The sequence below is a fragment of the Rousettus aegyptiacus genome, unplaced genomic scaffold (genome assembly GCF_014176215.1).
Source record: "Rousettus aegyptiacus isolate mRouAeg1 unplaced genomic scaffold, mRouAeg1.p scaffold_m13_p_18, whole genome shotgun sequence".
NCBI lineage: Eukaryota > Metazoa > Chordata > Mammalia > Chiroptera > Pteropodidae > Rousettus > Rousettus aegyptiacus.
The window spans coordinates 9906470-9932717 of NW_023416293.1; the positions used below are offsets into that span (position 1 = coordinate 9906470).

At 42.4% G+C, this 26248-nt stretch overlaps 1 protein-coding gene across 12 annotated transcripts in view; it reads right to left on the bottom strand.

The window, feature by feature from the left end:
• Positions 1-26248, bottom strand: part of ESRRG (estrogen related receptor gamma) — a 507255-nt gene that overhangs the window by 182426 nt on the left and 298581 nt on the right. Inside the window, exon 1 of one of the 12 annotated variants that reach the window (XM_036235437.1) lies at positions 12053-12330. The exons of the other annotated variants lie outside the window; for them this stretch is intronic. Coding sequence (XP_036091330.1) covers positions 12053-12108 — 56 coding nt within the window. The 5' untranslated portion in view covers positions 12109-12330. Of the gene's footprint in view, positions 1-12052; positions 12331-26248 lie in introns of those variants that run through there. 12 annotated transcript variants of the gene reach the window in all.

The following is a 26248-nucleotide window of genomic DNA, read 5'->3' on the forward strand; positions in this document are numbered from 1 at the left end:
ATGGCTCTGTGCGCCAATGAGTGAGGATGCAACATCTCGGCTGTCGGCATCTTTTCTCCGATTTGCTTTCCAACTCTTTACCCTTAGCTCTGTGCTCCTTCTGGAGCGTCAGGACTTGAACGTGGTCCCTCGTCTGGGCCACACCTTTCCTCGGCACAGGAAATAACATTACACGGATGCTTGGAGGCAGCTCAGCTACGACAGGTGAGTGGCCAGGTAAATGCAGGTGTTCTCAGTGAGCACGATGATGCTGTGTGCTTGGGAACTCTCTAATGATGGCAAAGAAAAAAACAGTTGTTGCAAAAACGATACTGTAATGCACTTGGCATAGCTGTACAGAGGATCCATGTCTCCCATAACCTCCCACAGTCTATCATAAAAAAAAAATAAATAAAAAAAAAAAACACAGTTGTCGCTTTCAATTTGTTTATGGAATGTGAACAGTATAGGAATAAATTTAATTATTATGTTGAATCACATGAAATCGCTGATTTTTGGCCACTTTTTGACCTACAGAAATGGCATTTTCATGGGGTCCAACCTAATATAATTAGAATCTTATCACCTCTCTTTCATGCAAAAAAGCCTCTCGTTTCGTCAGAGAATGTCACGATTCCACACTTGACCTTCCTTCCTATTTTCCCTCGGAAAGCCATCTCTAGTCTAGGTTTGTTCTTTTCCACTGCTATCGAAATGAGAGCATTTACCTAAGTCTATTTCAAGACTTGCACCTGTTAAGATTTTGAGTGTTCGGGCCTCGTGGTCAAAATTTCATCGGAAATCAAGTTTGTCCCATGGCAGCATTCGTGTACCCAATCAGTGGAGTGTTTGCTGGAATCCTCACCTTTGTGAGAAGCAACTTGGCAATCCCATGGAAGGGCAAACTTGTCCAAGTGCCAGGACTGAAGAAAAATGGGATCTGATAATAAATGAATGAATGAATGAATGAACGAACGAACGTACAAATAAATAAATAAATAAAATCTTCCCCTTGAGGTCCTTCACTAAAGGACTGGAAGCACGGACACTTTTAATTCCCCTTAGTGACTTTGTGAGTTTGCTCAGGACAGAGAGACTTCAGTAGTAGTCGCGGCTTTTAGATCCAATGCTATTCAATGTTTTGCATGGAGCAATGGGGAGGTGATGAGCAGCCTCAGATCAGAAGGTGGACAGCGGCTGTGTGCCGAGGAGGGCGCTCCACCTGCCTGCCTGCCTGCTCACTGCCCACCCCGCTGCCAAGCACCTGCCAAGCACGCCCACTTCCGAAGAAAGTCAAGGCCGCCTTAGTTTGACCATAGTGCTTTCCTCGGGCAGGAATTTTTATTTCCGTTGGAATCTTAAACCAAGTGATGCATTTTTACGTTTACAACTGACATCTTCGCAAAAGAATGAAAGCTCGCAGCGACAGCTCAAAAGCAGGAAGGCTGCCTGCAGTAAGTTCTTGAATTATTTTACACCTAAATGGAGCCCAGTTGTTTTTAGTTAAAAATTAATAAACCTTAAACTGATGACCTTTCGTCCACAGAAAGGCCCAGAGTTGCAAAAAAAAAAAAAAAAAAAAAAAAAAGGCAAACTTTCCAATGAAATATATTTTAAGGAACTAGCGCTGAACAAAGGGCTATTTAAAGCTGAATGCTTTGTCAATTTATCAGCTGGTGAACATTCCGTTTCTGAATTCCCCACGCTGCTGAATGTATAGAACGTTGGTGCCTTGCTTAATCGAATACTATTGATTCGAGTGTGTCACAGTGATCTCATTGAGAGTAATCAATAGCAATCCAAAATCAATCAATCTGCTCTTGCACTATCATTTATCAAATCTGAATACGCCAAATTATTTGTAGGCGTCAAATTACAAAGAGGAGAAAACGGTAGAGCTGCGAAAGTGAATGGTTTACCCCGAAGAGCAAAATCAACGTCTCTCTTTCTTAAGGGGCGGTGCTTCGAGAATGGACTATTACATGGACAAATGCGTTTACCTTCTCATTAAAGGATCCTTAAGTGTGTAACGGATCTCAGTCAGTTTCTGAGAGACAACACTATTTCCTGTACGGGAGTCTGCTGGTTCGGCACAGAGGATGTAAACTTACAGAGGCGCCGACCGACTTAATGACAGCACCCCAACATTTATACACTTGACAAGTGCCTGTCGCCCCCCCTGCTGGAAAACAAGGAGACCCAACTGACATAGGACATAACTGCATCTTCTAACATCAGAAATGATGTTTAATAGAATTGGAGTGGAAAAAGGAATCCTTAATTTCTCCAGAGAATGTACAGCATAGATGCACCTGCTTATCAAAGAAGCTGCTGTTGACGCTCAAGGTTCTTTTATCAACATATTCACCTGTAATTTAGTCAAGGTAATAAATCCTTCTATTCATTACAGCGCACTCAAAAGCACCCCTACTATTTAACTTGAATGAAAAAAGGCACAGTGTCTAAAACATTTACTTTTGCTAATGTAAAAGTGTTGGCATTTTACTTCACTCCTGATAAGCTGGTGCCAAGAGAAGTGATTATTCTTTTCTTATTCAAAGCCTATCAGCATTTCGAAAAGCTCTCTCAATCTTATCAGGTGTATGAACAGCACAGTTACTGAAAACAGTTTGTACTGCTCCTCTCTCTTTCTGCCAAGCTATCTGATCGACCCTCAGCTAACTAACTGTATTTACACGCAATCAAATGTAAGTTGGATCTTCCACTCCCTATAGCTGGATTCCAGTCCGCCGAAGGTTTTTTTTTTTTTTTTTTTTTTTTTTTGCTGTGACATTAGCTTAACAAAAATGTCAGCAATGAGTGCCCCAAACTGACAACGATCAAGAAAACACTATAAAAGCACTGGACTAGAATGCATAACAAACAGAAACAAAAGAAAAATAAATATGGGAAGTTGAAGGCAATCTCTTTGGAATTCGGGAGGGAGGGGAATAAAATGCACATGCAAATGGGGGTGAATATCCTGCACTTACTTTTCCTAAAGTAAATGGTACCCCAGCAACAGAGATGACCAGAACAGAAATTTGAAAAGAAAATGCTGCTGGGATTGAGGGGGTTCAGGGAAGGTTTTTTTTTTTTAGAACTGAGCAGGCATTTCCCCATATTTCAATGGCCTCCACGTGGAGATGCAGAGGCTCTACTACGTAAAGCCAAGCAAGACGACAGCGTCACTCGCTGAACTTGCTCGGTCAACTGAAGACAAGCTAGAGAGCGAGGCCGTCACATAGTGTGACCACATCCTCAGGACGGCTTTTTCCTGTCGTTAAAACCCTCGTCGATGCTCTAGGCACGAAAGTTTTGTTCACTATAAGGACATTAAAAATAAATAAGTAAAAAATAAATACGACTTGAGTTGTTTAACCTCATTATTGTTCTCATTCTTCAGACCTAATCAACTGAACGGTCCCCTCCGAGGGTAGGAAAAAGGAATCGTTGGCCAGGTGAATGGATGTGAATGACCTGCTCTCCACTTCTCCCTATGAAAAAAATGCTCACACCGGTTCATGGTCCACACAAATTTGAGAGACGGACCTCATCACGTGCGGGTCGCCCTTTGGAACATGAAAAACAACGCTGGCACTTCTAGAACATGAGCGGGATCTGAAATTTACTTGAACAACTGAACAACCAATCCCTGAGCCTCGGGAAAGAACCCCTGCTCGGGCTTCTGTGCATAAGCTGTCCACCTGTCCCTCACACCTCCCTTTGCCGAACTGCTAGGAGGGGACGGGAAAAGGCAGCCACGGGAAAAGGCAGCCACGTGCTCCCCACTGAGCCCAACTCCGGACTCTGCCTAGACCCCAGGAACAGAGAAAGACTTCCCTGAGATGTGCTGAGCAAGAAGGTGCACCAGCCGAGGGTGCAGTCCAGTATAATGCAGCTGATGGCCGCTTTCCCATAGTCGCACTAGGATTCCGTGGCTGACGAGGCCTCGTGTAAGTCTACGGATAAAGGGGATGCTTCTGTCATTTCATAGGACCCAGCACCAACTGTATGCGGTCACCTTCTCATAGGAAAAAAGATGCGATTCTTATTGACTGTATGCATAAACCTCTCTCTCCCTTTGGTCACAAGTGTAATACTCCTCCTCAAAATATTTGATCTGCTTTAATAGTTTGATGGCTGAGAAGAAAGCATTTTCAGAATATTCTGCCAACTATGGAAAAAATGAATACAATTCAACGTGGCCATTGTACATTTTCGGAGGTGTTAAAGTACTATGATGGTTTGGAATTCTGGAGGTCGGACAATCGAGTGAACTACCTCACATGTGAATTTTTTTCTCTTAAATGAGTACCCCAGTCTATATAATTTTTCTTATTACTCATTATTTTTGCTAACTCAATGTAATTTTAGGCCTTCTTTTCAAAGCAAAATAAATTATCATAAATAGAAAATGTAACAACATATTAACTGAAAAGCATGCCTTTTAAAACATTCTAACTCACATGGTGAGTATAAAAAGGAAAGTAAATATATTTATTTAATGAGTCCTTTGTTTAAATTCTCAAAAGCCATCGCGGATGAGTCAAATCTCCCTAGAATAGATGAAAAAGGAATTATCGTGTACAAAGATACCATTCTGATCATGGAGGTGGAAAAAAAGAATGTTCTGTGCTCCTGCCTATTTCCTATGCATAAGTTCTTGATTTACATGTTTAAATTCCTTTTTTTTCTTGCATACCGAATAAGCCACACACACACACACACACACACACACACACACACACACACACACACACACAAAGCACAAGATTATTTTCTTTCTCAGAAAATGTATTTCACGTCCAACAAAAAAGAGACGTCCCTTGTTGAAAGTGGATTGGCAATGCTCCTTCTGATACCCACGTCTTAAAGTCCTCATCTAGTTCATAGATAAAACCACTGAGGTTTACCACTGCAGACTTTTTAAAAAATAAATCCCATTATTACTTCCAACATAGTAGAAAGATTTGCGCAAGCTTAAGTTATACTCTTCCTTAAAAAACAAAACAAAACAAAACAAAACAAAAAAACCTCATCATTGTGTATGCTATCTACACTTCCACAGAATTTTAAAGAGAAGTAAGCGAGCATGCTGGTTTTCTTCACACTTCCAGTACCCATCAATCTATGATACAATATGAGAATTTAGTGGTAGCTTCCTCCTTATTTAGCACCATCTTAACCAACTGTTTGCGGAGAAGGTGTATGATGAAGCAAAGTCAAATTGACATGTCTGTGATACGCCTGACAGCCCTCAGTATGCCCAATATTAATTTGTTTTCTTTGGCTACGTAACTGCTGCCAAAGCGTATTACACATAATATGTACTTCCAATCGAAATGATGAAAAGTATATATGCAATTTTGTTTCACTCAAAGCAATATGAGAAAGCACAGAGGAATGCATATGACAAAGATTGCCTTTTATAATTAAAGTATAAATTTACTTTTAAGTTTTTTTTTTTTTTTTTACAATGCAATCTAATCTTAGGTAGGCTCTCTGTGAGTTTAACACCTTAAATAAGTATTTAACAGATTTTAAATGCCAAAAGCCAGCGTTTTCATTTATTATATCGTGTGAAAGAATTCCATATGTAGTTATAGGTTGGTTATATTTCTAATGGCTAGTGTCTATATTTGAATGCACATATAGTTCTATGCCAGCATGTGGAAATGGACTTTAATTGACCAGTAAGAAGCCAATTTATATAAAGTATACCTTTTCTTTTATTGCTTTGCCTTAGTGAGTTATCTTCCAAATATACATGCATCGCCAAAAATTAAAATGGCATGACATTTTAAGAAATCAAAACATAAAAGCAAGTTTCCTCTAAACATGTAAAAATGTTTTTTTTTAATTAAAAAGGGGATGAATGAATGTATACGCACACACACACACCACACAAAATCTACATGTTCTCAATCCAATGGTTTTGTATAATTGACTAGAAAATACATTTGGAAAATACTCAGAAATACTGTCCAAATCAGAGAAAAAGGGACAGCTGGTATTCCTGTCAAGAAAAAGTAGAGAGGAGGAGAGCTGTGTTTGCTAAAACTCTGAATGAAAACTGTCTTTATGAGCTGAGGTTCCCTAGACCTCAGAAAGTATAGGTCTAAAATGAACTTGAAGTAAGAAAAAGATGCTAGGTACATCCCTCGCAAGGCAGAAGACTGTCACTTATCAACCTTAGATAATAAAGGGGCTAATTTAGATTTGATGGGTTGGCAGGAAAAAAAACAGCAGGATTTCTTTTTAAACGCAAACATTAAATCTCTGTAAAGTGTTACACAAATAAAGGCAGGAAGTGAATCTAGGAATTTAAATAAGAATATGAATTAAAACGAGGACTAGAACAGAAAGAGCATTTGGATCAGTTTTCTCTCGGCACTGGTTCAGATTTTACTAAGCAAATCACAGACTTCTAAAATCACCTTTTGGAAAAAAAAAATCAAAAATTCCAAAATCTACGATGCACTTTATGCAACTAGAATACTTATTGATTTTCTATATTTGCGTTTAGCCAAAAAAAAAAAAAAAAAGCAAATGACATATTTATATAGAGCAGATAAATTAAAATAATATTTTGCATTTATCTGAAAGCTGTCATGTTTATATTAAGATATATTTGTCAGGCCCAACAGTAGAAGATAAGAATGTAGCCAAGAGCTAATTCAAAACTATTTATTGGATATAGGCCCAAAGCATTTAATTATGCATTTAATATTAGTAGCTTATTTCCTATTTTACAAATTATTTATGCTTACTAGATGTTAAATTTAGGAATGACAGAAATTAAAAATTTATAAAATCAGAAACAAATTTACTTATGGGGTTAACCTACCTTTTACATAATAGTTTAAAATCAGACCTGATAGATACCTGAAATGCTAATTGAGTTTAAAATCAGACCTGATAAATACCTGAAATGCTAATTCCAGGTTAAAATCATGCCTGGAAAATTTAACCGGTGACTAACTGATTAGAAAAATACTCGAAATCCACTTTATTATATAAACACAGAGGCACACGCAGCAGCGTATCTATATTCTACGTATATACCTCTTCCCATCTGCATGCATATTTCACACGCATACAACACACGCAAGCGCACGCGCGTGTACTCAATCAGCTGAAGTGGATTTTAAAGAACCTTATGGCTCTCTATTTATAATGGTATACACCATGTACATCCATATACACATGGCTATGAAAGTACTGATCAATGGCAAAACACACGAAACGCAGGAGGAAGAGCGTCAGGCGGCAGAGATGCTCGCTGTCACCCCGACACTATCAAATACACTCGTAAATATGATTGGGGAAAGGGAACCTAAATATTTCACTGTCAGGGAATGGGGAGGATCGCAATTCATTTCTATCTCCTGTGCTTTAGGACAATGACAATTTAATACAAGGCCAGTGGATGTAAAAGAGATAAAAACTGAACATACTGGGCCAGAGTAATCAAAGGTTCTCTCGAGAGAGCTGGCTCTGGCCGGAGCTCTGATGCACTTATGACAGATCAACACTGTATTGTCTCCTCCACGAATTCCCTACGAAGCAAAATTCAGAGTCGACCTCATCTGCGGCATGACTTTAAAGTTCTTCTGAGGTGCCGTAAACGCTCGTCTTTTATTCCTAAATCCTTGACAGGTGATTCTAAGAAGTTTATTTGATACTAATTAACTGGTTTAATAGAAACCATTGCTATTAATTGCCACTTATACGACAAAATATCAGCCCGAAGTCCGGATTTTAATTGGTTTTATGAAATAATATACACAAAACCTTCACTGCCGACCAGCACTTCAGAAGTAACACAAAGAAATATGCTGTTCAGTCACCAGCCTAAAACAAATGTTGAGGAATTTGTCACAAGTGATACGGACTTGCCATTGGGCATCATGCCTGCCTTCCTTCCACAAGAGCTGTCTCTCCTTTGTCTGTAGTTGTGGCAGGAGAGAGGTCTTGTGAAAGTCTGGTTACGTAGATCATAGAGAAGTTACCTGCCCTTTTTGACAAATGGCACCATGTACCTAAAATTAATTGCAAAAGTATGGCCCGGCTAATGAGATGGTCCTTATCTTTTTCCAGCACAGGAAGCACAAGCATTTTTCTGCTGGCTCAATATTTTACAAAAATGCCTAAAGTATTATTAACTAAGTAAAAATCTGATTAAAGGATCTCGAATTATCATAAATTCCAAGATCTAGAAAATTTGGCGTTAAAACTGATTTCCTGCATTATTTTCCTTTTAAACCTTAATTTATTCTCTTTTTTTTTTTTTACTTTGAAAAGAATGAAAATATACATATGTATCTTATCGGCATTTTTTTAAAGCTGAATTACCATACCATTCTTTATAAGATGGCACATACACATTACAGGTCAGATTAAATCAAAGAAATATCTCAAAGGCCGTCAATTTAGAATTAAAAAAGAAAAAGAACAATGATACCTTTATTGGGGAGAAAACACTGGAAAAATGATCATCCATGCAAGAGAATTAATGGATATCCACAAGGGCTTTGCTAATAACATGGGTTAATTACCGCTGCAACACACTAGGCTCAGTAAATAAAACAGCAGAGCCATAAACACATTAAGATGAGAAACCATCACTAGAAGAACCAAGCAACACCAGCAACCTTGCCTCTGCCCAGGGAATCAAAAGCTGTTTTCCAGCCCTCTCTGTAAAAGGAGGATTTCGAAACTTGCCACCAAACGTGCACAGAGATACACAGATACACTGACACAAAGGGCTGGCGAAACGTGGGGTGCCCACCATTTACTCACCACCACTCCCACTCAACCTCTATTCCCTTAACTCGGGGACACTTTCTCTGTGCACTCCGAGGAGGAAAAAAAAATCGCATGTTACATAATACATACTGTCCAGCTATTTCGACTACATGTAATTTGGGGGATGTGTACAATGGTTATGTAATTTTTAGGAAAAACAGAATGAATCCGTTCGCTTTACTGAGGTGACGGGCAAGATTACGAGACTCTGCAGCCCAAGAACACTCACCCCTAAGTGCAGCTAGTTGTCACTGCCAGCAATTTACAAAGAAATCGTCTGAAAATCCCACCTACACCACCCTACCTTTAAGGCTGCAGGTGTTCTTAACAGATTTATAGAGAAGAAACAGGAAGAAAAGTAATACGAGTTCCAAGTCTGGAGTTTAAATAGTCTTTCTCAGAAAAACAAATTTAAAGTGTCTCTTCATAGTTCTCAATAATATCACATCTAAAGTGGCTTAGGCAAGCTCCTATCTTTAAAAAAAAAAAAAAAAAAAAACTGCATTTGCCCTGATTTAGGCTTGCTGCTGCTGTTACTGTATACGTTTTTCCCTCCCACCCATTTTTATCCCATACATTTCCACATTATAGTATTACTTTTGAACAGTTATGTTACGATTTACTTTAGCTTTCAACAAGGAGAGATGAGGCAGAGGAAACATTCAAAATCTCCAAACAGAAAGAGGGGACCACACAAAATAAAACTTGCATAGCTCCGAACAGGAATCTTAAAAGCCACATTTGTTTAGTTGTCAATGCCTGGATTTCAGTGATCAGGCTGAAATTTACTGAACGGCTCCCTCTTCGCTCTGCCTGTTTTGGAGTGTTTCAATGGCCTTTCCTTCTCCCAACAGCTGTGACAACTGTTAAAACAGTCAGTAAAATTAAGTCCGCTCTCTAATCCTGTAGTCAATGTTACATTTTAATCAGAGGTTGAAAGGGATTCATGTGATGAGCACACTCATTTAGAATGATTAGACTGACACATATGTCAGAATGAGCAGATATATTATTTTCATCTATTTATGCTATCAGTTAGTACTGCTATTAAATGTGAAACAAGCTTTCACGTATTATGTTCTTGACTGTGCTGGCACATTTCCTAAAATAAAAAAATACATAGTTATAGCTTAACATTTTAGAATCTCCTAATAGTGGTCTATAAATTGCACGAACCTTTTTTAACAGCCTCCGAAGCGGAAATTGTCCAATATTTTCCTCTGAAACCGCATAACTGGTTTCATTTCTATGTATACACACACGTGATGGGGTTTAACCCAGTACAATTACTATGAATATTAATAGCATGTATAAATTCTGTGGTTTATTAATTGAGACAGAGAGGCAGATGCGTTGCTTAGCATTAGATCTTTCTGTCTGTCCAGTGAACCACGTAACCATCAGAAATGCATGCGGACAATAAATCTGTATTTTTTTAAAGATGACTTTTAATTGAGCCAGAAAGAAAAGAAAGCTAGTTTGAATCTTGCGCCAAAGCCAAAAGGGCATGTGCCCTGACTTCATTTAAATGCATCTGCTTTAAGAGGCTTATCTAAACTAATTATTCAAATTAGCTATAAGAAGTTAAATTCAAGAAAACTACTTTAAAAAGAAGCCTCTAGGGGATTTTTAAAGTTTGTTTTGTTTATTTATTTAAGAGAGAAAGTTCAGAATCTGGGTGAGTTTATATAATGTGTCCTCCCTGACGTGAAGACATTTTAAACTCTCCAAGTCTCCAATCCCCAGGCCCACAGACCTTCAAACTACACTTGAGTGGGCAGTCGTACCTTTGTTTATTTTTGATTTTTGTTTTCACACAATTGAAGGTTGTTTCTCCGGCTGTTTCAAACTGATGCAAGCACAGCCTCCTGATCTTTCGGCTCTGCCTCAGTCCACCTCTTGGCCAATATCCCCTGTGTGAGTGTGTATGTGAGTGTGTGTGTGTTTGAGCATGCATGCATGCATACACACACACACACACACACACACACACACACACACACACACGAGCAGCCACTCGGACTGCAAGTCACTTTCATCCCTTACTTAATTACAAAGCAATGCAATATGCAGTCACTAAGGACAGCTAGTGGACATCTACCTATAATGCACTACCTCATCTTCCAGAGTTTTAAATCTTCTTTAAAATCTATGGAGAGAAACGTTTGCCAAGAGCACTCTTTTCGGAATTATAACAGTTGGTGTTACTGTAATGTGAAAGCAAAGCTATATAACTGACTCAACAGAAAGATGGACCAGCGACAGCTCCTATGATATACTAACATTTTATCTTAACGGTGAATTGAAATTAAGTTTATGACCCACTCATTTATACAAGAATGCCTAATTTACTTCTACCCTCCACTCGCTTCTCCCCCACCTTTAGAATGCAAATATAGAGATCCATGTGCATAAAGATAGTCATAAATACGAATTAAACTGCATGTGAGGACAAAAGTACTTTTCTATATTTTCTAAACATGATACATGAAACAAATTCACAATCTCAACACTGACTATTCAAGGGGAAATTTAAAAAGTCACTACTGGTTCTTCTTTAGTTTTTTTTTTTTTTTTCCTCCCCTTAAATATTTATAATGTGTGAAAATCTCATGTTACTTAATGGACTGATTTGTCAGTTAAGTGCTGACTTAACGCTAACCATGCAAATAACATTATTCTGGTCCTGAATTGTGAAGGGCTAGTTTTTAAGTCGTTCTCTGAAGGAGAATTAGTAAATGTACAATTCGCCTCCAACTCTGCCCGGTAAGAAATGACAGGGTACTTAAAATATCTGTCAAACTGCAAACACATAAGCAGCACTCAATAGTATAAATCATTGTGAATATTGTATTTTAAAACCGCTTTCCTTGGGAAAATGGGTCCTAGTAAAAGATGCATTTTAACAGTTCACTAGGCATTTGTGCCAAGTGCCTATTCTTAGCACCTGAATAAGAAGTGACTGTCACACAGCTGTTTTACTGACAGTCCCCGGGCTTTGCTGGAAAGGTAAAGCCGAACCTTGGTGGCCAGAGAAGAATTCTCGACTTGCGGAATGGAGGGGGGGGGGGGTCTCCCTCCACACAAAAGGCACGAGACAGACACGAACGAGCCCCGTGCACACAAAACACCCAGGGCTACCTGGACTGGTGAGCGAAGCGACATTCCGTCCACACACACACACACGCACACACACATACACACACACACAGACGCGCGCACCCCCACGCCGAGTTCAAAATGGAAAGAAAAAGGTACCTACTCTTCCTCGTAGTGCAGGGAGAAAGATTCGGGGAGGCAAAGTTCTACCGGATCCATGTGCGGCCGGCGACCATTATGCGTGCACCCCAGCTATAAATCAAAGTTTCCTTGGCGCGGCCCCCGCGCAATTAACACAAACGTCCTCGCCGTGACGAGCCCATAGGCACAGCCAGTGGGGACCAAAGCTCTCACGGGCGCCTAATCAAGGACTTAAAGCCCCGATCGGGGCTTATTAATATGAAGTAGGGCTTTACATATGCAGTCCCCGCGGCCCAGCCGCGCAGCCGATTGGGGGACCCCTGCCCAATCAGGAGGGAGGCGGCGGGGGGCGGCCCGAGCCGCAGCCGGGCAGGTAGCGGGGCGCGCGCGCGGCCGGGGCGCGGCGGGGGGCGGGGGGTGGCGCGCTGCTCGCCTCCCCTCCTACTTATTTATTCTTCTTCTCCCTTCCTTCCTTCCTTCTTTCCCTCCACCCCTGGGAGGCTACGGAGGAGACAGAACTAACTTAACTCTCTGCGCGCTGGAGGCGCTGGTGCCTCCCCGCAGCCCGGTGGCGCCCGGAGGAGGAGCGCGCGCGCCGACGCGCCGCGGACTGGGGGGGCCGAGGCGGCGGCGCAAGGTCGGGGGCCCAGTGTGTCCTGCCGCTGTCTGTCTGCTGCTTGTGGGGGCTGCTGCACTTTCTCCCGCGTTCGTGACCGCGTCTTTTCCTCTTACGCTTCGGTGTGTATCTGTCCCCCACCCCCCACCCCATGCATCATGCATACCGGGGCGTTTCAAAGGATCCAGGACATTCTTCTAAATTGTTTGGGCGTGGGAATGGCGATCTCGTCGCGGTCTCGGAGGACGCGCTCAGCGTTTCACAAGCTACAGAAGAGGAACTAGTGCCCCAAGACAATCTGAGAGGAGAGGACGCCTGTGTAAATGACCTGCGGAAACATCGCTTTACCTGCTGCCCTGTCCCCACCTATAGAGGGATGGACCGTGCGTAGCTTTTCAAAACTGCACGACAAATTGGCTTCTCCAGTTTCTGGGGCGGAGGGTAGGGGGTGGGGGGGAGGCCCGACGGCTGGAGGGTAAGTCGTACAATAAATCCATCTCAGTCCATTTTGACAAAATAAAGACTGCATTTTTTTTTTTTTTTTGGTAGGGAGTATTCCGACGCAGAACACTCAATGTTCTTAATGACAGACATACTTATTTCAATACAAGCTTCCAAACTGGGAGACATAAACAAACATACAAAATTTTACCCCAGTCATCAACTTTCCAATAAAATGCAGTTTACATACTCGTTCTCCTACAGAACACACTCTGAATACTTTCAAAAAAATCAGCTCAGAAACGTTTCGGAAATCTTCACACAGTCAAGACTGGTTTCAAACAAAATAATTTATAAAACCAAGAATTCTCAGGAAAGTGTGTGTTTGTTTTGGGGATGGTATAAGAATAGAAGAGTGTTTTTCCTCCACCAGTGTATAGTATGTTTTCAGTTTCCAAATAACAAAGAGTTTTCTTAGGTGCTATTTTAAAATACAGGATTTTTTTTTGCACTAGCGAATGTACTTAGAATAGATACCAGCTATTTATGGCAAAGAGATAACTAACTGCTGCCTTATGGAGACTGAAAGGCCCACAATTTTGATAGAATTCAGTGCCACTGCTCACCAACCTTTTGTAACCATAAGTCTGACATGACATAAATAGTATATAATCTTTGGAGATTAAAATAAATCAGTTCAGATATTCAGCATGTGTGAAATTCACTAAAGCAGAACTCAACTCCTTTTCTCAACCCTCTCAAAATTTCTATCTAGGCCTTAAAAAAAAAAATCACTAAAACAGAACAGCCACATTAAAATTCAGAATATAAAAATGACAGGCATGATTTGGTCCCCCACCCACAGAAGAAAGAAATTTCCCTACCATGTATTTAGCCATATCTAAGATATAGGCCTGATTCTTTTTATGTGTGGTCTAAATACACATGAGTTTCTTGACAGAAACTCATATAGCAAAAACTGTGCCCGAGAATACTGTATAAAAGCAGGTAGTAAAAGCTTAATTACCAGTAGCATTATGCTGTCTATATTGTTAAATATGAACTCTGCAATTAAGATGTAAATTTGGTTGTGAGCTGTGAATTACAAGAGCTTCGAGATGTAGGAGAAAATTCAAGCATTCTGCAGACACTCAAAAAAAAAAAAAAGATTTGTCTATTCAATCTAAAATGAGACACGTAATCATTTTATAATTAAAAAATGAAAAGGCATTTGAAAAAGAAACATGATTTTTCTAAAATACAATAAAAGAACTAGGGAAGCTAATACTGCTTTAGAAAGACAGTTTTTAAAATATCTTTGATTCGGATTTACTACCTTGATTTCTGAATAAACTAAAAATCCTCAGGGTAACGAATAGACCCAATTGTACATATTGTTCCAAGGTATAGCAAAAAAAAAAAAAAAAAAAAAGTCACCGTCTTATTTTGTCTGGAGACCAATTTTTTTAAAAATAAAAATCACAAAAATTATTTCCTGCACGTCACGCATGCAGATCTTGCACCTGTGCAGATCCCTGCAGCCGTTAGTGTCTGTGCGTCCTCGACCCGTGACAGAGCCTGCTCATTGCTCCTCTGACACGGCTTCATAAAGACGAGGTTTGTCACCGGTTATTCACCGATGGCCCTTAACTCCCACAGGAGTTATCTTTTATTTCCTGGAATTTTTTAATTTTTTTATTCCCTTTGGGTATCTATTAGACTCATTATGAACCATTTGATTTCACTGGGATATATTTTCAAACATATTTAGACTCATTCATGTGCATGACTTCTTTTCTGGACTCACAGAGACCCATGCACAAACACACACGGTGTGCCCCGCGCTGATCTCTCCCTAACCGTATTTCATCTGTACGAGGTGCAGTGGCCAGCAAGCTAGCTGCTCTCCGAGTGACCAGAAGCGCACTCTGTTCATAGAGCTGTATGCTTTCCCCTTGGGGACAATGTGTCACCTGGACAAGTCAAGGACCTAAGATTACACCTACTGTCTTGAATCCAGTTTAACCAATTTAAACTTTAAAATGACATCTACAGCACTAAACTTGCAAGACAGGTTCCAGAATATTTTATAAACACACAGCTTAGTCATCTCAAAAATCTTCCCTACTCAGAGTTTTCTCATGTCGAAGGAGGAAAGAGTGGACCGTCACAGGAAATAAATACAACATGAGCAATACTGGCCATAAACCTTTAAGAACCTCAACTCAAAGGATTTGGGGGCGGGGGGTGGGTGGTTTGAAACAAACTGATAAACGGCTTGGAATAAACGCATCTTGCTAATCAGTTTATACACTTCACAATCTTACCACAAGGAGTCGACCCAAAGCAGGACAAATAGAACCAAACGAAAGGAACTCTCAGGATTGTTCCACAAAGAACATTAACAAATTCCCTAATATCAGCCTCTGATGCACTGAGCCCTGGGTCCGAGCGTAGTTTCAAACTCTCCTTCCTTCAAACAATGCAGTCACAAATGTCCAAACAGGCCCCAGCTAATACAGAGACACCAAGCAGAAATTATACTTCATTTCCATTTGAAAGAACAGGATGGCAAACTAAATCGAAGAGGAAAGGAAAGGTAGGATCCTGCTGTCTGCCACAGATTTTATCGCGTTTTGATCATAATCATTTCTTAAAAGATTCTAACGGCACATTCTTATGCTGCTGAAAAGGCATGAGAAAGTGTCTTGCTGTTATTGCATATTAATAGCTATTTCTAGTCCCCACCTTCCTTTTTTGAAAATCAACGGGACTAACACGAATTAAAATGTTTATAGGTGCTACACTGTTTTTGAAGTAATTTTGATTTCATATTGCTCATCTGCTATTCGTTAAATATTTAAAACCCAACCAAGCGTCGCAAATGTAGATTTTCCAAATTGCCTTGTCATCTACTTTTCCAGTTCTTTCCTCAAGATTATAAACTTTTGAAAAAGGGTTCAACTTTTTGAAGCATCTTCCCTGCTCTCTTTGATATAGCATGCATAATATAATTTAGCATACTACAAAAAGCAAACCAAGACCATTAGAAACCACTACCTTGAATTCCAAAAGAGCATCACAATGAACATCCCTGGGAAAAGCATCCTGAAGGACAAGCAGGAGGCCTAAACACCCAACTCCTGTCTGCTCCGCTCCCTCAGGAGCGGTGTGTCCTCTGCAGGTCACCTCATTAATCCATCCTTGGTTTCCTCATCTGAGCCTTGGGATGGTTTTTATGCTGGAAAACCTCCTAAGAGCACCCCTTTCCCGCTGAGATCACCAAGACTTCTTTCCATGTCAGTACGACTATTTTACTCTAAATTTCCGCCGAACCTCGATCAATTCATCAAACCTCATTTTCTGTTGTGTTTCATTTCTAGGGCACAGGCTTTGATATTTAAATTATTGTCTCTACCGGCAAGAAGCAATCATTTCTGCTGAAAATGATCACTTCCACAGAAGCACTAATAAAATCCTTTCCTTTCGACAAACCTCTTGTCCTGTAAATCCATCCCGTTCCCAAATTACGGAGTCCGTGTTAAAAAAAAAAAAAAAAAAAAATTCTCTGGGGTACAATTATGCCACCTCAGTAACACACCAAACTCTTTTCCCACTGCGTTTGGGAAAGGGGTGGGGGTAGGGAAGACAGGGAGCTAATGGAGGCAACCCGGTGACTGTTTAATTAATTCAGGATTATTTTCACTTTCGTTTTGTCAAGCTAATAATATACATGGTAAAATGTCAGTAAAAATTAAATTATAAACTACGGTAGCTCCAATGGGAAAACTGACTTCAGTTATGTTGTATTTCCAACACACTTGCCGTGGTAAAATATCAAATGTGTCTTACAGTATCCCACGCGCTTTCTACAACCTGAATGGCTTGTATTTACAGAGCAATCGTTAACATTTTGAGATTATACATTAATAAGTGGGTTGCAGTTATATTCTTTCCTGAATGTTAAGCACCATGAGCTAAATGCAGAAAACACTCAAGGTCAATGTCCCGTTTTAGACCTTTTCAGGCAGCTGTAATATTATGATAATCAAGCTTAAAATATTCCTATAGAAAGAGTAAATTAGCCTTTTCACTTGAAAGATGATTATGATAAACAATAAACCTAAGAGAGGACGAAATTCCTATTTTTAAAAGCCATAAATTGTTGACTCAATCATGTGTGTGATAGTCTTGTCCAAAATAAGGGTGGCTTAACTCGGGGGTGGGGGGAGTAGGGGGGGTGTGAGGGGAGTAGGGGGGGTGTGGGGGGGTTGGGGGGGGAGGCCGTGGGGGTAGAGGAGCAGAGGGAAGTGGAACGAATATGACCAGTTTCGGAATAAGCTACACTTTCTTCAATATCAGTAAAATGATCTCATTACCCACATTAACCGCCCCATGCAACATAAATCTGATGCTAAAAATGGATATATATCCACGAAACACAAAGTATTTTTTTCCTGATGTATATGAATGTTCAACACTTTGAAAGTTCTCTTTTCCCCTTGCTTCCTCTAATCGTTTTGCCCAAAGTTTCGAAAGTCCAGTAAAGAAAAAAGTGAGATATGTAGCATCTGCTGTCCATATAAAATACAGGCTTAAAGAGGTTATTATGCTTATTTATTTATTTATTTATTTACTTATTTTAATTTTTTAAGCAAGGCAGGCAACCCTTGGCTGGCCTCACGGATTGCAAGGACCTTGTCAGCTTGCAATCCTTTATTGTTTACGCCTTTAGCACCTGGACTTCCTAGGTGGTCTCTCATCCGAGTACTAGCCAGGCCCAAGCCAAGGGCTTGCCTTCCGAGATCAGACAGGATCAGGCTTATTCAGGGTGGCATGGCCGTAAAAGTATTATTATGCTTTTTTTTTGATGTTTGAACTCTTTAACACATTCTAAGGGACTTTTTTTTTTATAAGCGAATACATTTGAGAAAAATCTGCCTCCCCCACACAAGGGGAATTAATTTGTGTTTGTGTGTGTGTGTGTGCACGCGCATGTCTGTGTGTGTGTGTGTGAGATACTGGTAAGTTAGAAGACTCCAAAAGGCCTTCTAGCAAGGAGGTGATGGCTCGTTGAGGAGCTGTGCCTTGAGCTCAGATTCCAAGACGAGGTGCAAGGCTTTGGATGGACTAGAGTCACCTCACCCGCCTGAGTCTCGGCCTCTTCCTGTCATAAACAACAATAAACAACAGCAACAACAATCTTGGAAATTGCTATGGGATGAATTGAGTTAAGCCAGTTGAGGAGACTGACCGCGCGACTCAGTGGGCCAAGGACACCTGGCTCGTGGCAGCTCTCCTGCCTTAAGACTTCACTACCTCCACACACTCTCAACAGTGCCTCGGTTTGCCTTCCACCTTACACACAGTGAGCCCTTCTGCACCTGTCAGCCATGTCATTTTTAAATCTCGCCGCGTGAGGGAGGAGATGCCACAGAATGATGCCGTCCGTTCGTCTGGCCGCCTTCTTTGGCCAGGAGTTCGACATCGTGAACAGAGAAAGGAAAATGACGTGTAAGCACTTCCCCCGTGCAAATACCAATAACGTTCACCGTAACAGGGTGTGGATGCTCGTTCTCAAACTGACCCACGTACGCGCTGGCTCCGTGTGAGGCCAGGAGAAAGTGAAAGGCGCCAGGACTGCAGACCTGGTAACGTGGAGTGATTCTGCTGGCTGCCCGGGATGCTCGATCGCACATTGCTTAGCAGAAAGAAAGGGGGACAGGGATTTCTCACCCCCTTTCTCTCTTCCTTTAAGACGCTTCTCCCACATCCCTCCACTGCGCCGCTCGGTCAATAACGCTCTTGATTTTATTACTACCCCAAGCTCGAGCCCATTCACCCAGGAGCTCCTTTGATCAGATAGCCCAAGAACTCAATTTCTTCACAAGGCTTTGCTGTTGTTACACTGAATGGCCACTGATCTATATAGCAGGACGGAAAAGTCCTGGGCAACGTGAATCACAGGCAGCAAAAGACCATGGGGAATACGGGGCCTGGCTGTTATCTCACAGGTGAGGAAAATAGGGCTCAGAGTAGTTGAGAGCCTTAACCCAGGTGACACACCAAGGTAGTAAAAGAACTCATATTAGGAAAGATGCATTTCACCTTTTTCCGGTGTTTACTTCCAAACAAGCTTTGAATGTTAATCTCACAATTGTTGACCACATACCTGTGCCTAGAACTCTAGCTGAGAGCTAAGCCCTGCAAGGACAAAGGTCCCAAGTATGAGCCAAGGGACATCTGATCCCAAGAGATAAATACCCGAATCTATACCAAATAGTCCTCTACCTTCTCCAGAAGCTTAGAAAGATAAAACGGAGTCACCTATTAAAAAGAAGTGGGGGGTGAGTTGGAGATAAATTCACTCTCTTCCGCAGCTAATCCTTTCCTAGGCACATTTTGATCACTTCTTCGAACGGTCCGGGTTTGATTAGATGGCCACACCTTTCCCTATCCTGATGCCTACCCAGCCGTGACCTGTGGACCTGCGCCTGCTGACAGGTCCCCGCGGCCAGGGATGGAGCTTGCTCACTGGTCCCGTCAGGTTACGGGAACACAATGACTATGTGTTGGATGCGTGAGAGAAGGAACGAATGGACTAATGAATGACAGGTGGTCTTAGTCTGTTGACTATTATTCAGTTTAAGGGACATTGCTAAATTTAAAGATTAGAATCCCGCTCGATCATTATTAGAATAAACCAGGAAACGTTAAAAAGATGATTTAAAAAAAAAAAAACAAAAACCAGAAGTAAATGAAAAGGGGAGTGGTTAGTAGAAAGACACAGACAGAAGAAAGAGTAAGAAGCCCAGGCCTGCCCTGCCTAGGTAGGTTTCTCTATCAGTCACTTCCTTCTGTCCCTTTACTTTATCCACTGAATACCGAATGCTCTCAGAGAGGAGCTGGAATTCTCCTCTTATGCAAGGGGAAGAAGGGAATTACTTAATCAGCAGGAAAAGACAAAGGTCCTGTCTTTAGGCCACTCTCCACTCCTCTTTACTGTCTGTAATTCTTTACGTCCGGGAGGTTCCGCTTGGTGGTTTTATTCCAAGAGCCAGACGCTGATGAAGACGCATCATCGCCTTAGGGAGAGCCCCCCCAAAATTTCTAGAAAACCATGCTTTGGGTGCAAAAAAAAAAAAAAAAAAAAAAAAGAGCGAAGCCACGGATTTCTTTCCCATTCCCTTCGTAGATCAAAATGACAGGCAGGGCGGTGGGGGAGGGGAGCACAGGATGAAACCGAGCACTGAAAGGCCGAGCGCTGGCCTCACCTGGAGCGTGTCACTAAGGACACAGCTGTTTGGGACCCGAACTTCATCCAATCAAACCTGGTGTTACAGAAAAGCAAGTACCATAATTAAAGGTCCCTCCCTTTTTTGTTTTTTTTTTCTCCTAGAGTTCAGTTACCACTTGAATTAGAAAATTAAGTAAATCAGAGATAATTTTCATTAGTGAGAAGAGGATTCATTCATCCTTCGATAAATGAGACCTCTAAACAAAGAAGTAAGATTTAACAAAGGCATAAGATCTCCCTAACTTCAGATTTTTTTTTTTTTTTAAATACGGCCAGGTTGAAAAGCTTAACTGTCTAGAATTTTGTTAAAGTGTATGTGATGAGCAGAGCGTCTACTATTTTTGCTATAATTTAACATTAACAAGGCAGTTTGAGACATATCACTTTTGTTATTTTTTACTCCCATTTTCTAGATGATAAAACTGAGGCCCCAAGAGTTTATTTGGTGCCTCAAAGACATCAGGTCGTTGTGTTGCAAAGTCAGCATCTAAATCTCTAGACTTGTTGTTGGTGTTGGTGTTGGTGTTGTTGTTAATTGTACATCCTTGGTACTCACACTGTCAAGCTGTTTCCTATTAACCTTCGTGTATCCTCTTAAAGAGACACACAGGGAGGGCACCAGTCTGCCTCTCGATTTATTTCAGAAAAGTGAAATAAAGTTGTTCTTTATGATTCCACACTGCTCTCCCTTTCTCGCTAGCGAAACGCTCACCGTCTGGGTGCCCGCTCTGGACAGGCCCTGTGCACGTTTCCCGGGATGAGCACACCCCAGCGAGCATTTAAAATACAGATAAGAAAGCTGAGGTCTCGGGTTTCTTTCTCCACCACAGATTCCACTCAGAAAGCTTGGATTTCGCTCCTCATGGACTAGTTTCTTTTCTCCAAGTTTCACGGCGGTGCAACTACCCTCTAATTCTCAAACATCTACGTCAAGGAACCAGGAGACCCAAGGAGGCACAAAACCATTCCTCATTAGAGCAAAAGCAACAACAATTTTTAAAGATTTACATTAAATTTAAAAAGCACTACATGTGCCCGAAATTTTTCCAACGTTTCTTCATTAATAGAAAAGAACTATCCTTGACTCATATAAAGCAATAGCTTTATAAACCTCAGTGTTCTCATTAGAATGATTCTGCTGCCTCTCTCTCTCATCTTTCTAGAATGCTGTAGAAGGGGGACAGCATTGCATAGTGCCAGGTGCTCTTGGGCTCGGCTGTATCACTGCTAAGATCTTGGAAGGAAACATGGCCACAATTTGTTTTCTCTATTAGCGAAGATGATTAAATGAGACAATATGAGCCTTAACGGGCTCTTCCTGTGGTCAGGGCTTCCCAGTTTGGCCCCACGACGGCCTCGTTTCCATCGATCGGGCAGTCAGTCCTACTCAATGATTCAATCCCCATCAATATTTTGAGATCTAGGAAGTATAAATGTAAACATTTTGTTTATTTTTACCAGACTTAATTCATGGGCTCTTACCAAGGGCAGTTGGGGGGAGAGAAAGTTATATTTTACAAATAAACCATTTAGTCCTGCAAAGAAAAATGTTCTTTTCCTTGTAATTCTGGTTTTCACTGAGTCAGCTTTAACGTTTAGCAACACAGTGCGCAGGGTGGACAGAACCCCCTTCCAGTACTGCCGGGCTCCCTGAAATGTCCCCTCCTCTGGGAGTCTCCTCGGGGGTCTGCAGGTGGGGCCGATGGCTCTCTCCCATGTCCCACAGTGCTTTGCACTAACTGCCCCCACGGGCTTGTGTCAAGGCGGGCTGCACCACGCCTCCGTGCTGTCCATTCGGTAAGCTTCCCGATGACCTGTCATGTGCGCTGGGCCTACCACTGTAAATGAGACATTTCGATGCTCAATAAATATTTGCCTAAGAAATTGCTGATCTGGGCAAAAATTGTCACATTCGTGCCGCCCGATTTTTTTGTAAATGAGCTCGAATGCTTCTCTGAAGAAATCCTGTCAGTGTTGAATGGGGCTAATACAGTCCCTCTTTCATAATTAACACTGTTTTCTCTGTGAGCCCCGCCCCCTGTCCCCACCCAGCAGACAAGAACAAAATATTGGCTGCGTTTCTCAGTAGTCGTTTTGTTATGTGGTGATGGCAAAAGCCTGCCCTCTCCCCTCCCCGCCATCGACAAGAGGATCTCTGGAACAATCGTTCCCAAGTTTCAAATACTTAGAATCCTAGCCGTCCATCCTTAGGTGGCCCCGAGTGGTCTCAGTCAACTGGATGACTGACTCGAGAGCTTGCACTTCTGGGTCACTCTATTCCTCTCTTCTTGAGAGGGAACAGGAAGGAAATCCCCAAGTGGCAGTTCCTAGAACATTAAAGGAGGCACCTTCTAGACCGCACGATTCATCCGTGATCTCAGCATTTTACACCCAGGGTTCGTCCCCTTGAGTTACACGCAAGCAGAATTTTAGGGCGGGGTGAACCAGAAGTGACCCCATCTTGCCCAGAAAAGTGAGGTGTGGTAGAAAGGGTATGCAAGGGGTGATGGTTCTCCTCGGTCATCTGTGACCTTGTGACCTTCGACTTGGTGTTTCGTCTCGCTGGGCTTCGGCGAGGAAGGGGATGCGCCAGAGCTGCGGTCCTCAAAGTGTGGATCCCGGACGAGCCACACTCTCAGCTCCCTACAGAATCGGAAGCACAGGGGACTGGAGCCCAGCGTCCCGGGTTTTAACAAACCTTCAAGGTGACTCTGATACGTGCCAACGTGTGACAACCACGGGGCTGGAGCATCGTTATAGTTCTTTCTTGCTCTAAAATGCTTCACTTTCATTGTCGGGAACAGATAGAACCTCGATTACGACAAAGATCTCGGAAACTCGCTTTGCTATTTCCTTATTGGCTCCCGGGTTTTTTAAACTCTGTGCTTCAAAGCATTGAGTCTCAGGAATAAAACCGTACAATGGCAAAAGCCAAAAATAAATACCTAAAGAATTTAACCTCTGTTGACTACTATGGCTAGTTCGGACAGGAGCATGGCTCTTGAACTTTTAGAAAACTCTAAATTAGGTTCTCTGTTTAGTTAGTGTATGCTCATGCCTTTTACTCCAAGATCTGAAGTGACAGCCTTAAAATTGTGACTCATATGGAGATCGGAAGAGCTACACGGGGCTCGCTCCTTGCTGAGTCTGGCCTCTGCCATTTTTCAGCTGGTGACTGGTAGGCTGGCGAATTAAAGTCTTCTAAGTCTCCAGTTTCCTCATTTTAAAACGGTGACGGTCTCTAACCTCTGGCTGCTGTTAAGAGGATTAAATGAGATGGCTCAGATATCAGTGGTTTCAATATTTGGAAAAGTCCCGATCTCTAGGCCACACCTCAGCCAATTATCTATAATCTTTGGCATCAGGAGTTGAAAAATCCCCCCAGGTGAATTCAATACGCTGCCCAAGCAGAGATTTGAGAACTACCGGCAAACGGGCTGAGCACAGGACCTGGACCACTGTTTTGCCGTTACGGACCCGTATCAAAGACGTGCAAGTTAAAGCGACTCATTGCGTATCGGACGACCTAGGTACAACCCCAGGTTTCCGGCTTGTCGTCCGTATGATCTCGGGCAAGAACCTCAACTGTTTTGTCTCAACGTCACCATCTGTGAAGGACAACAGTTAACAAGAGGTAAGACAGAGAAAAAACACAGGGTCCTACTCGGGTTACCAACGAGGGTGTGTAAACCCAAGCCCGTGAGAGACCACGCAGACGTAAGGTGAGATTATTCCTACGGATACCCCAGAAAATCCCTCTCTAACCTGCAGAAGTGTCCGTGGCTCATGTGACCTGTCAAGTCACTCAATGCGAGTGACTTGTCAACCTTCACTAGTCCTGCCAACGGGAGATCACGTTTCTGTCTCCGAGGCCATGCTAACATTCCACAAGGCATGAGATGACCTGCTCCGCACGACAGCCCCCTGAGGACTTCTGGAAACTACTGGACCTTGGGTGTCACCCAAAGCCCCCAAGTCAGAATCTCTGAGGGTGAGGTCCACTGGCGATCACCGACGGCGGCCGAAGTTGAGAGAAAGAGACAGAAAGGTGAAGCGAAGCATTGGGGAAGCGGCTTAACGTAAACTGGAAACTCGTGTGGGCCTCAGCTTTGGCCGGATGTGACGCTGAGGAGCCAAACTGCTGCGGCTCCATCAGCTCACGAAACCCGACTATAGGGCGCGCAGCGCGGCCAGGCGCCCAGGAGGAAAAAGCAGCCTGCCACGCGCCGATGGATCACCGGGGTGCGGAGTCCCATTTAAAAGCACTCCCGGAGGAAAGCAGATGCAGAATGGTTCAACGAGATGCTGCTGCGGCCGCACAAACGGTAAAGAGAGTTAGTTGCTTTTCATTGCCTCATCTTCTTAGGCCTCGTTGGAATGGCTTTGCAATGAGGGCGGGTGATTTTTTCCAACAGGTAATAACAGTCAAACAGAATCATGTGCGTGTGTTGGGGGGTGAGGGGGATGAGTGGGGCCAATTTGCTAGATGGAGGTACCAGATGCCGGGCCTGGGAGGTGAAACACGGCTCACGGGCCCGTAAAAAGCCCTAGGGCTTACGGAGTCTCGGCGGATCCCTGAGTGTGCACGCCCGTGTTCGCTTCTCTCCGTGTTCCCCTGCTCCTTCCGCTTGGTGAAATCGTACTCATCCCTAATATTCAGCCCACCCTGGGAGGTCAGGGGAGGCTCCTTGCGGAGAGCCGTCCGGCATCTGTGATCTGTACTCGCCAAACGCGGCTGACGTTTTCCTCCTACTTGTCTGACTGCCCCATGACGATAAGCTTCTTGAGAATAAAACCGCCTCCTGTTCAACTTTATAAATAATCCCAGCTCTTAGGACAAGTGCACAAAAGAGGATCTCTAAAGACTCATTAAACCGAACGAAAAAGCCTCCTGGCTGTGGGAAACAGGCAGGAATTCCTAAAGAGGTAAGAATAAGATGTCATATAATTATAGCTCAATTTTTTTTTTTTTTTAAATAACACTTAGCAAAGAAGAGTCCTGTAGATAACTGTCTTCGCTGATCGCTCAGACTTTCTTCTTGAGGCTAAGTAACAGAGCTGCCGAGGGCCCTTGCCCAGCGGACTGAACGGGTAGGTTCTTTGAAACGCTAACGTTCGATTCTCTAGGGACTGGTACATGGGGACTGTACGAGTGGTTCTCAAAGTAAAGCATCAGTATTCCCCGGAAACTTCACGGCAATGCTCAGGCCCCACCTGGAGAAACCCAGAGGGTGGGGCCCAGCAATCTACGGTCTATCAAATCTTCCAGGTGATTTTAATGCACCCTCACATTTGAGACTCACTGGTCCAAACTACAGGATTGGGAAGAATAGAAACAGCATTCTGAGTGTCCGATCTCTTTGCAAAGTCGACTTCCCCAGAGTGGCCGTGGACCCCCAAATTCTCATGAGCAAGTGTTTCTCAACAGACCAAGACACAGCTACATTTAAAACTCCTACTTCCGGCCGCTCAGGCGAACGAGTCTTAAGGTACGAATGACAAACCTGTCTCTTCTAGAGCATCCAGCCAGAGACCTTCCTTCTTGACCATTTTCCCTGTAGATGGTCTCGTAAATGTGGCCACAGACACATCTCGAGTCCTGAGTCTGACTCCTGACCTCCGGAACGTCCTCCCCTTCTCTGCAGAAGGACAGCCCTCCGAGTCACCGACTTGCTATTATTCTACGCTTAATAGACCTGACCTGTGCAATATTTTTTACCTGTCTACAGTCCCACCTCTAAATTCTCTATTTTGAATGAATACCGATTTTGTGACATGAAGTCTGCTATGTAATGAAATGCAAACAATAAAAAGGCTAAATCAGTTTACGAAAAAATCTATTTGTCAAACAGTGTGGAGAAGTT